The 12340-nt window shown below is 32.4% G+C and overlaps 1 protein-coding gene across 1 annotated transcript; it reads right to left on the reverse strand.

The window, feature by feature from the left end:
* Window positions 1-857: 857 nt before the first annotated feature.
* On the reverse strand, window positions 858-5618 carry LOC106455006 (serine/threonine-protein phosphatase BSL1 homolog). Its single transcript, XM_048781105.1, has 18 exons — window positions 5405-5618; window positions 5246-5306; window positions 5044-5122; window positions 4854-4933; window positions 4665-4759; window positions 4216-4318; window positions 4051-4123; window positions 3803-3907; window positions 3467-3548; window positions 3190-3306; window positions 3031-3106; window positions 2854-2947; window positions 2541-2779; window positions 2352-2436; window positions 1851-2248; window positions 1700-1775; window positions 1477-1612; window positions 858-1346 (listed from the first exon to the last, which is right to left on the reverse strand). Exons 1-18 carry the CDS (start codon window positions 5586-5588, stop codon window positions 1090-1092), a joined length of 2340 nt encoding a protein of 779 aa, XP_048637062.1. The 5' UTR covers window positions 5589-5618; the 3' UTR covers window positions 858-1089.
* Window positions 5619-12340: the final 6722 nt, after the last annotated feature.

Raw genomic sequence — 12340 nt, forward strand, 5'->3', positions numbered from 1 at the left:
TTATGTTGTTATCTGAAAATAATATTTTATTATAAATTTTATAGTTAGATAAAAAAAATTTATAATCAAATGCTAATGATTTTCTAAAATAATTTTAATATGTGAATGTTTTTAAAATCTAACACACCAATAACCATTTATATATTTTGATAAAAACTAATGAATATATATTAATAATATTTTATTTATATGTTATATTAGATAATTGACTATAAGTAAATATAATAAAATTCTTAAAAATAAAATATATTTTTAAAACATAAGATAATTCCTATATATGGTTTGTTTTTATCTGAAAATATTTATTTTTATTATAAAATATAAATTTTAGTGTTTGATTTATCTTTTTAAAAACATAATTAATAACTTATTATGTTAGTTTTGATTTAATAGTTATAAATATATAAATATTTATAAGAACACTATGCCCGTATATGCGGGTAGAACACCTAGTATATATTTATAAATGAAGATATAATTGTCGCTTAACCTTTTAGTAAAACCTATTTTGCTCACTTTGCCATATGTGTGCTATTTTAAAATAAAAAAACAATAAAAAATCTGTTTAGGAGATTTGCATATTATGAAAATTATTCTTAAAATGGTCAAGAAAATATCCACTTTGAAACTTGAGTCTCCCATCAAATACCAAATAAAGTTGTAAAACAAGTTCTTTAAAAGTTATAAGAAAACAAAAGCTAGGGAATCTATTTAGGAGATTTGCATATTATGAAAATTATTCTTAAAATGGTCAAGAAAATATCCACTTTGAAACTTGAGTCTCCCATCAAATACCAAATAAAGTTGTAAAACAAGTTCTTTAAAAGTTATAAGAAAACAAAAGCTAGGGACTAGATAAATGATAATCATAAGTTTCTTCCACACTATTGTGACATGCAGACGAACGCTTTCACCTCTTCAACCGCAACTTCCCAATAAAAAATCTCTTCTTTATGAAGTTGAGCCTTGCTCAAAGTCAGGCTTTCGTTGCCCGCGAATTGGAGTAGGCGGCCTCTCTCTGTCCACCTATAAAACAATATTTAAACTCAGCAACAGAAACATGTTTTTTTTTGGTAAAAATGTTAAATTTTATACCAAACTTTTAAATTTGTGAAGATATACAGAGATAACTGGGAGCAGAAAGAAAAATAAATCTAAACAACAACCGAAACATGTTTGATCATATGATCTATATAATACTGGTCCAGAAGGTCTTACCTCAATCCATGCTTTGTCCGGAACGTTTTCTGAAGGTGAGATGGGAGGTGGAAGAGGATGAATCAACTTAGGAACAACGTCTAGATTTCTACCGATAACTAATATTGCTCCAGCATTTTTGAACTTTCCTGTTTACCACAATACCAAAATATATATATATATATATATTTTTTTTTTCTTACCCTAGTGCAAAGAGAGACTAATACATTTTCAAAAGGATGTTTGTATTGTTTTCAATATAAAACCAAAAATACTTACCGCAGTAGTTTGTAGCAGAAAAAACAGTAATGAGTTTTCCTTGTGCAAATCTTTCGAAACCATCAAGTACACACTCGTGCCCTCTTATAATCATATCTATATCATTCCTCTCACAAAATGCATTGACCCTATCAGGCTGCATATATATATATATACAAGACACCATGCCTTAGTAGTGACCGAGAGCTTGAAATGTTATCTAAAGAAAAGAAAGAATTTTTACCCCAAAAGACACAATATGGGACCCTCGTTCATTTACTCCTATGCCCAAAATGCTATCATGCGCTGTAGGATCAGACCTGTTTATATGTAGAAGACAGAAGCTTGGAAAATAAGTAAGAATTAGTAGAAAAGTGGATGTTATTTTATTTTACCATAATAAGTCTTTGACAACTTTGTAATTATATTCGCAATCCATATCAACGGGCCTCTTGATATTTGTAATCTGTTCCATTGTGAATACTGAGGAACCAATCCCACCGTGTACACAGAAAATTTTCTTCTCGATTAGGGCAGCAAGGGGAAGATGACTGAATAAATCATTAATCAATTTAAATGCACGATTCCCATCGTTACACTCCTGGTGGTTTACAGAGAAAAAGATTATCATTACTTCATTAGCCAAGAACAAGTAGAAAATATATATTCTGTGAACAGATTGACAGACACGTACTATTCTTTCTATGCATTCATCTAGGAAGCCATACACTGTATTCGTCGCTTCAGCCTCATGATTTCCACGGATCAAATGGATGTTCTTCGGATATTCAACCTGCACAAAAGACACATATACGCATCTTTGAAGATAAAAACAATAATAATAAAAAGCTATTTATCAATATCAATATAGATGATGTATATAGACTATCTCTCGCCTTCAAAGCAAGCAGCAATATTATGGTCTCTAAGCTGTGTTTTCCTCGGTCAACATAATCTCCCAAAAATAAATAATCAATATACCTGAAGGCACATTATATATATATTATAAACAATTGTTCAGTGACTATTCATGAGCAAAACTCTGTCATAATGACTTAGAAGAACATCTTTGGTATTGAACTTACGCGATATCTCCTTGCCTTGAAGGATATCCATACTCGTAAAATAGCCGCATCAGATCACCGAATTGACCATGGAGATCTCCAAAGACTTTTATTGGAGCATATAGTTGCAACACTGTTGGCTCTTGCTCGATGATTTGCTTCGCAGCGAAGCACAGTTCAGCCAATTCAGGGAAGCTCAAAAAGAACTTTCTATCGACAGGAGGTTCCCAAGTTTGAGGTCTTAACAAGGTTGAGATGACCTAGACATCAGTCACATCAACCAAGTAAGTGCATGAAGTATGTGAAGATGTAGAGAATATGTTTTTTTTCATACCTTGTTAACCAAGTCATGTAACTTCTCTCTGGAGAAATTTGGCTTATAACCATCGTTCATGTCACTCGCAGGCGGCCTTGGAGTGTTTTGAGATCTACCCAACAAACAAAAAAAGAGGGATTTTTAAAGTCAAATTATGCATAGACTAAAAGGGTGTAGGAAGTTCAGATATATGACCTCCACAAAAAGGATGGGACTGTTGGTCCAGAACTTAAAAGTTCTCCAGAGATTAGTAAATCGTCGAGAAATACACCTACACAAAAAAAATGGTAAAGAAAATGAAAGCGGCAAAATTACCAATGCTTAGGTATATGCGAAAAAGGTCAAAATAATTACCTTCTCTAATCCCACCATACACATATATGCGGCTGCCAATCGATGCAGCAGCATGGAGACTACGTCGCATAACTTCATTAGAAGTATCAACCCATACACCAGTAGAAGTATCAAGCACTACAAAGAAACAAAGAAAGTATCATCCATACTTTTTTGCATTCCATAAATGAAGGAGAACTCAACACTTAAGCATTGGTTAAAGCTCCAAAAACAAATTGGGAAACAAATACACAAAAGCAAAACGTCACATGAAATATAAAAACTAGTTAGATATTACCTGAAACAGCTTCTTCAGCATCGACTAGGTGAGTATTACTCAGCGCACCCCCAAAGACATGCAATCGCAGATTTACAAAAACCTGTTAAAAAAGAGACGACGATTATGTTAGTAATATTTTTCTACAAATGATATAGAACCAGAACATGAAGTGAATTTAAAAGTGTGTCATGCATCTCATTTCATGTCAATAGGCAATAACAGTCATCTCTTTTTAAGAGTAGAGATAATTCTTTTACGCTTAAGATACTTTCCCCTTTTAATTCATTTTGTAAACGCAGTTAGTGTATATGTGTGTGTGTATTGCAAGTGGTGTGGTAAGATTCTGGTTCTGACCGCTGCATGTTGGTATCTCTTGGAAAGATCTAAGTGTGGACTACGAGTCCACACCCAAAAACCACTACTGCTAAATGGTTCCAGCTTGTAAGTATCTCCCAGTGGCTGCAAAGGCAAACATTAGGGTAAATATATATGCCATGATGCATAGAGAAAAACTCGAAAGAAGAATAAATTTACAAGAAAAGTTATAGCGCTTGACGTTTTGGACTTTTTTTTTTATCTTTGCACAGGAGAAGAAAATATACCATCCCATGTTGGTCCCTTCCCCCGTTGAGCATAAAATAACGATGATCTCGAGTACTACTAGCAGAAGCATACCTTAATAAAAATATGAAACAATGAAGAAGAGTTAACGCAAACAAAAATGATTGACATCAGTTTATTCAGTTAAATCAACCAAATTTACTAACACTCTTCCACAAGGCAGGTCCCCATATGGGTACAATATTTGCCACACATTTGGGTGCCTAGTCGTATTCAATGCCCATGTATCGGCGAGAACCAAATTTCCTTCTTCATAAGACATAAACAAACAAACTTGTGTTAAATATCAACGTTTAGAAACTTTTCACCCACACAAAAAAAAGAATAATCATAAACAAATGCAATAGTGTTGTTATAAAAGGTTTAATTTATAGAGTAATTGCTAACAAATCCCATTTAAAACCTCCACTAATTGGGTATGTTATACATTTGTTTGAGAAATTTTCTCTCTAAGAGGGAGACATATATATAGAGCAATGCTAACAAATGCGATTGAAAACTACACTAATTGGTATGTTAATGATTTGTTACTCATGCTTGTCCTACGTATACCAATGTCAAACCAAAGTGGAACGAATATATAGATATTTTGTACCGTTAATTCCACCGAATATAACAAGCTTTTCCCCAGCTAAACCCATTACATGGCCATAGCGAGGACATGGAGCCATACCCTCTTGAACCACCACTCTGAACAATATACATTAAATGCGAAGACATTTCATTGATAAAAGGTAACGTGTATATATATATATCTCAGAGAAATCCATAAATGACACCATACTTTTTCCATTTGAACGTATCACTACTCATGTCAAGGACATGGAGATCTCCGTTACAAATGCCTGATGGACCAATTCCACCCTGCCAACGAAAACAGTATCCGATCCTCATGTGTCAGTCAGATACATACTCTAGATAACACAATCAAAACCTAACCAAGGAAAATCTTTAAATGATCATTTCAGTATCACCTGAATAATGACCCCATCGCCACATGAGACGGCTGCATGATTAGTCCTAGGAGATGGAGGCTCACCTTCTGGATAAACCCTGAACAATCAAGGATCATTACACACCATTACTCAAATGATTTATAGATCTACAACAACAAAAAACCTTAAGCAAAACAAGCTAACATCTGAAAACGAGAGATACATCAATGTTCTCAGTTACCTTGTCCACTTCTTGGTTAAGGAATTGAGACAGTATACTGAATTGGTTAAATATTGTAAACCTGGAACAAAAAAAACAGCCACGTCCCAGAAACGTTACGAAATCCAAAACCCTAACAATTTTGAAAACGTAGGATTAGGGAGTCAATGAAAGACGTACTGTTATCGGATCCATCGCTCGGGACTAAAGTAACCCCGCCGAAGAGGATTAGGCGGTGATAAACTGCCGTGAGTGTATGACCACATCTCGGTCCCGGTAAGTCCTCTTGGGGGTTGAACAAGGTCTGCGTCGTACTCGTTGCGTAAGGAGGAGGGGGAAACTGCCGTAAGTTTAAATCAGCCATGAGAACAATGTTGAGTTACAGTTTGGGAGATATAAATTATGCGGCTGCAAAAGACGGTGGCGAAATCCTATCGGGTTCATCTCCATTTTATAGCACAATTTTTTTTTCCTAGTCTCCTTTTGTTTTGGTAAGCAAATAATGATGTTCATATTCAGACAAGTGTCTTGAATGTGTTTCATTCCCAGCAACGGTGCCTAACGGCAAAGTGATAAATGATAACTAGGAAACTGCCCATTATTTAGCCTTTGGATGGCTTGTTGCCACGTAGCTGGTCGTTGTTCAATATTTTGTTTCTAAAGTACAAAATGGTCTTTAAGGTAAGGAATCTAAAAATGAGCTGCACATTTCTTCAATACGAACATTTGTAGTTTTCGCTTTGAGTAAGCAATATGGATTAATTTTAGGGAATATTTTTTAAATTAATAAATTGAATAATTTCGTAATTAGTAATAAAATATTATTATAATTACTTTTAAATAAAAATTTATTATAAAACCAAATAAAATAAAATTATATGCTAAATTTTTATAAATTTTATAATTATTGTCTATTTATATTAAAATATACATAATATATGAATTAAACATGAAATGATATTAAATTGGTAAATTAATTTTTAAAAATATTTTCATTTAAATAAATAAATAAAATAGTATTCACCATTTAAAAAGTTTAAATATTATTCACCATTTAAAAGGAGTAAAATTTGTAAATTATTAAATATTTTTATATAAAATCAAATTCTTAATATATGTTAAACTTTTATATCTACAACTGTATATTATCTATTTATTTATTTTTAAAATTAAAGCAATATATTATCTAAAAATGATTATATACCAAATATAATATAATATAGCTAACATTTACTTTAAGTGATATTTACAAAATATGCTATTCGAAAACTTTAATTTTTTAATTTATTTAAGATACTAAAAAATCAATTTTAATTAAAAATAATATTTATTTTTAATTATATTTATTTTTAATTATGACAAAATATGTTGAAAAACTTATAAATAATCTCATCAAAATTTTCAGCTTTTTATATAAAATAATTTATTAGTTTAGTAATAAAAAAATTAAAATCATAAAAATTTTAGCCCAAAAGTTATAAAAATGAAATATTACCCGCACGGATGTGCGGATCAAAGTCTAGTTGTTTTATTATTAGAGTAACTTATGTTTTGCTTTAATTTCTGACTAGGTTGATGCGTTTTTCTCCATCTAATCATTAGTTATTAAAAAATTTAGTTATCTAAATATCATTGGACTATTTGGGACAAAAATGCATTATATACTATAGGCATGGATGTTTTATCCAAAGATGGACGAACCAAACGGAGCAGAAATAAAAAATCAAAACCAAAACCGAATTTGAAAGCAAACACTCAGAAAAACCGAATTTGAAAGCAAACACTCGAACAGTTTATGTTTCTCTATCCCGGAAAAACTAAAACCGAAGTCAAAATCGAATGAGTATCCAAATACTCAAAATATAACTTATAGAACTATAAATATTAATAGTATTAATAATTATATTTAGTTTTAAGATAATCAAATACCATATTTATTATTTATAAACTAAATTATCTAAAAAAACATATTGCAAGGGGAAAGGCGGTTCCAAGATCGTTAAGGCGATTGCCTTGACTATCACTTTTTCTGCAATTTCTCACCTGCAAATTGTGATTCCAATGTTGAATATATGATTTATATGTCTAATCTCTCCTTTCTATTCATAGCTTTCAAAATCGAAACAAGTGGATCCAAAAAAAAGTTCATTTTCCACAATTCTATTTTGCATTGGAGAGTATTTACAGTGAGTCCATTTGTGTTTACCGTCTTTTTTCACAATACTTTGGCGTCTCACATATACACTCTCCGTGATGGAAATCAAAAGCATTTTTCAAAGCAATTTTTATATGTTCTGTTCTTCTCTCTAATGGAGAAGAAATTCAGATTTACTCACAGCGAATAGATTGTTAAGTATTTCTCTCAATTTGTTGTTGCAATCTCCAGCGTGTACGTCCTGGCCATGATTGACGACATATCAGTCAACCTATTTGTGTTAATTTGTAAACAAATTCCCTGGAAGCTGCCATGAAAAGAGTGTACTGGAGTCAGGGATTTAGAAGTTGATGGACAACCCCATTGGCTTCTTTTGATTTTACTCAATCGAGAGTTCAAAATTGAAAATGGGATTTCTCCATGATGATGCAACCACAAAGGCAATTGACATTTACATAGATTGCAATTCGACACCTTGTTTGGTTATTTACTGTACATGCAATAATCTAAACTGGAAAAGCAAAATTTTAGTTGTATAGCGATGTTTTTAAAATCGCTGAAGATTGGCAGTTCTGGTTCTTATTTCATTTGATAGAATCATTATATTGAATCATTTACCAATGGACATCTATAGATCTTTACAAAGTTATACAACAAAGAAAAACGAGAAGAAAATTCTGGAATCTCATTGCATTTTCGATGTCTAAACATAGAGATCACATCAAGGAAAATTGAATTATTATTCTATTATCAAACAAGATGGTTCTGAAGACAGCTTCCTCAACTTTTATTTTAAGTGTTGTATTGCTCTCATTTAATTTTATATTTGCATTTGGTGATTTTTTACTATCTAATGTTACATTTTCTATAAATAAAAGTAGTTGTTAAAAAATAAATTATCTAAAAAATCAAATTGTTTGAATATTTTTATCCAAAATAAATTATCTGAATTAATCAATATTTTATCCATATTATCTAGTATTTTATCCGAACAACTTGAACTATATTTTTTATCCATATTATTCGAAAAAGTGAATTGGATCAATTTTCTTGGATGTTAGCCAATTCCTTATCTTTGTTTTCCAAACTAAACCAAATACCTAAAGAACTTACCTGAAAGCCACAAATATCTATATCTATATATCCAAAAGAATCAAAAACCGGAAAAAAAATTGAACCGTAGCAAATCCTGAATGTGCAAACCTAATAGAATATGTTAAAGATTTGGTCAGTCTTTTATCGGTTTGATTCAAACTACATATCAACACCAAAATCAAGTTGTTACTAGCACTTTTTTTTAAAGTGCTAGTACAAATATGTACAAGGAAAGTTACAAACTAGCTAAATATTTTATTATTCGTGTATACATTTTATAACACTTTTGTTCTGTTATAGAACGTTTTGTTTGTGTCCGAAAAGCGACTCTAAGCATATTTACAATACTATATATGGACTATTTTAGTTGTATTTATTCAAAACTTTGAAGACATGTTGAGCAAGCCTTAACATGAGATTTGGTGCAAGGTGCATCATAATATATTACATATTTCACTTGCGACTTTGTGTTATATGTTTCTAGCTTATTAAAATGTGTCTTACAATTTTTTTTTTATTTCGTAACTTTATTTATGAATGGGAATTAGACTTTAAAACTTTAAAACCAACAATAGTGTTTAGTTAAAATAAATTATTTTATTAATCACTTTTTTCTCTTTCTAAAAACTTTCAAAATCCATAAAACATTCAAAGCCTAAACTTTTGTATTTATGATTTTCCAAATAATAAAAGGATAACTAGAATATTTGAGACTTTTTCTTTAAATAAATGTTAGTGACATAAATATCTCAGCTAAAACTTATTTTAACACTGGATAACCCATTACATCATCGTATAATTTCTAAATCTATTATATATATCAACTACCTGCAACATATGCGATATTGATGAACAATTACACGGATAAAGGTTCCACAATGAAGCTCACCCCAAAACATTTGGATCGACGGACGGTTATGCATGTACGACATTTTCAATGGATATACTCTCTCTGCAGCAGACGACCACAACGAACGGCTCTGTCTATAGTACTTTGAAACTTCCAATAAGCTTCGCATCATATAATTTGCAAGCAATTGCATATTCTGGAAATATAACTCCAGATATGGGTGTAGAAAGCTTTAAACCTTAACCAGTAGATTATAGTGCTTCCACAGCAAAAACTTATGTAAAGCATTACTATAAAAATCCTAATAACAAAAGTGATAAAACATCTACAGCGTAGATGGGTTATTGGAAGTTTACTTTTGTTAGAAGACTTCCAAAAAAATTTCTTAAGAGAAAATATTTAACCTGATTGAAATTTTTATCTCTTTATATAAAGAAAATTTACAGAAAAAAATAAGCTGGGAAAATTAGGACGAAATGGTGTCTCCACAAAAGAAACCACTTTTAATCAGAATACCAAAACCTAGTTTTCTTTCAAGTCTTTTCTCAGCTGTCAAGCTTTTCGTCTTGCCTCTCCAGTAGCTAGGCTTCTTGTCGGCGCCGGAAAGAGCTCCTTGGCTCCTCCTTTGTTCATACGGTTCTTTTTCGCACAATCTTATTCATATCAAAAGCTTAATCTTTTCGGTGGTTGTGGCTCTCCGGTGTGTCAATCTGTTGCCGGCAATAGCCTTTGGAGTGGTGTTTCGTCGTAGGCTTTGTTGGGTTACCAAAAAAGGTTTCCATTTCACTCGAGGGTGGTAGCAGATCTCGTTGGTATTCAACTTGTCGTCTGTCTTTGCACTGTTTTCTCATTGCTGGTGGTGGTTTGCAGGTATGGGCTCTTCTTCGGGTTTATGGTTGTGGCGGTTTATGTTTATGTTTCTCGTTATCTGGTGTTAAAAGGCGCTTCAATGGATTTTGGAATGATTTTTTTGTAACAGAATTTTGGCTTTTTCGGATTGGAAGGCCAACGATCGGGTACCGGATCAGAAGGTCGATGGTGTGATCTTGTTATTGGAGACATCAATGCCTCAAGTGTATTAGGTTGTTACTGGTCTGAGTGAGTGAGGATTCATCACTGGGAGTTGGACTTTGGATCATGCTGCGTTCTTCTAAAGCCGCTACTGTGGATAAAAGTAGATCTTGCAGTTCTCTAATTTATCACTCATGGATTTTCATTTAGCCTTAAGCTCAGATTAAGATTTTGGTCTTCATCCTCCTATGAGGTTTCATGAGAAAACGATTGGCAGTTGATGTAGTTGGAAATCATTAATGTTGTGATGCTCTGCACGTTTACTAGCCTGCGGTGGTCTGATTTGGTTAAATCATGTCATCACCCTCAAGGTTATGACCCTCCTATGAGCTTCTACTTGCATGTTTAATGGGCCTTCATCCCCTTCAAGCCTCTGCTCGCTCTCCTTAAGATCCGCTTTGTCTCTTTTGGAGTGCTCTATACGATAATTTGATGGTACTTATTGGTATTTTTTACTATTTTAACGCTTGTGTTGTTACATTTGTTTCGAATGTTCTGCCCACAATTTGTTTTGTTATAATGCACTATGTTGGACCTCTTCAAATAAATGAAATTCTGTGTTAAAATAAAGGGTTTTGGAAAGTCTATCAAACACTTTCTTTCTCAACGCCTATACGATTAAACCAATTTTTTATCGGAGGAGAAATTTTTATCTCAAACAATTCAATCTGACCGACTTTAGTTTACATGGGAAATATAGTGCCTATGTTCCTAGCCTACTTTGCTAATAAATTTGCACATACGTACATGTGGATATAAATTAAGTTCACACTCCCAAATCTTTTTGGAAAAGGCGAAACACATCTATCTCAGAAGTGAAGATCGGTCAGTGGACGGGGTTTGTAGTCATATCCACTAAATATGAACAGTCAGTCTCAATACGAATCATGGGGATTTGCATATTTCTCACACATGTTGCTGCATACAGTAATCCTTCCATCTTGGTATGTAACGCTGAGAGGCTTCTACCGAATAAATCAACACTATTTGGTTCTTAAGACTCTATCATAAGCCACTAACCGGAATTTTATCAATCCATGAGGCATCAATTTGACAAGTCGAAATTTGGGGTATCGAAAGGGGGAGCCTGCCTCAATAAGTCGGTTTTGAGACTCATTGGGATCCTTTTCCTCTTCCTCTTTAAGATTCGCCTTTCTCCAACATTATGTTTTCAGAGAAGCAAATCGCAAATTAGTGTTGATGAGAGAAGTGTTTTTACCATTAAAAAAATCATTATTTGCTTTCCAAATGTATCAAATGATTTATGGGAAAGTGTCGAATTCTGGTTCCAACAGAACCATTTTCTTCCTCCTCCAAAACAGAAAATTTATGTTTTGGTAAATAAATGTATTTAGGAAATGACCCAGAATAAACATATAGGATCCGACTGGTGACCATTTTGAAAACAAGAGGAACGAATAGAAAAAGAACATAGAGGAATAAAATTGTAGGAATGAAAAGAAATAGTTGTTCCATGACATATCTAACAAAGAATAACTTTGTTCTTTTTATTCTCTACAAAAAAAAAAAGAAATGGTAAGGAATGAGAAGGAAAAAATGGTGAATGGTAACTTTTTTTTTAAGAATGTTAGGCAATGCATTATTCTTCGTCGTTTATTGGTCACATGTCGGACCCATAGTCTGATAAAGCCTAAAATTTTAAGGATGAGAGACATCAGAAAGAAAATGATATATAGACTCAACTGGTCCATCAAACATTTTATGTAAATGAGCACAAGCTCGCATTTGGTTTAACGTAACAAGTTTACACCAAATAGGAACGTCTGAACTTTGACTGTGTCAAATGATCCATCATCCAAGGGAACTTAAAACCATATATTACATCAAGTTTATAAATTTAGTAGGATAGTCCTTTTAATCAATTTTCACAAAAAAAAACCCCAAAAAATTGATCTACAAAAGGGTAAATATACATTCATATCCT

This window comes from Brassica napus, chromosome A5 (genome assembly GCF_020379485.1).
Source record: "Brassica napus cultivar Da-Ae chromosome A5, Da-Ae, whole genome shotgun sequence".
Lineage (NCBI taxonomy): Eukaryota > Viridiplantae > Streptophyta > Magnoliopsida > Brassicales > Brassicaceae > Brassica > Brassica napus.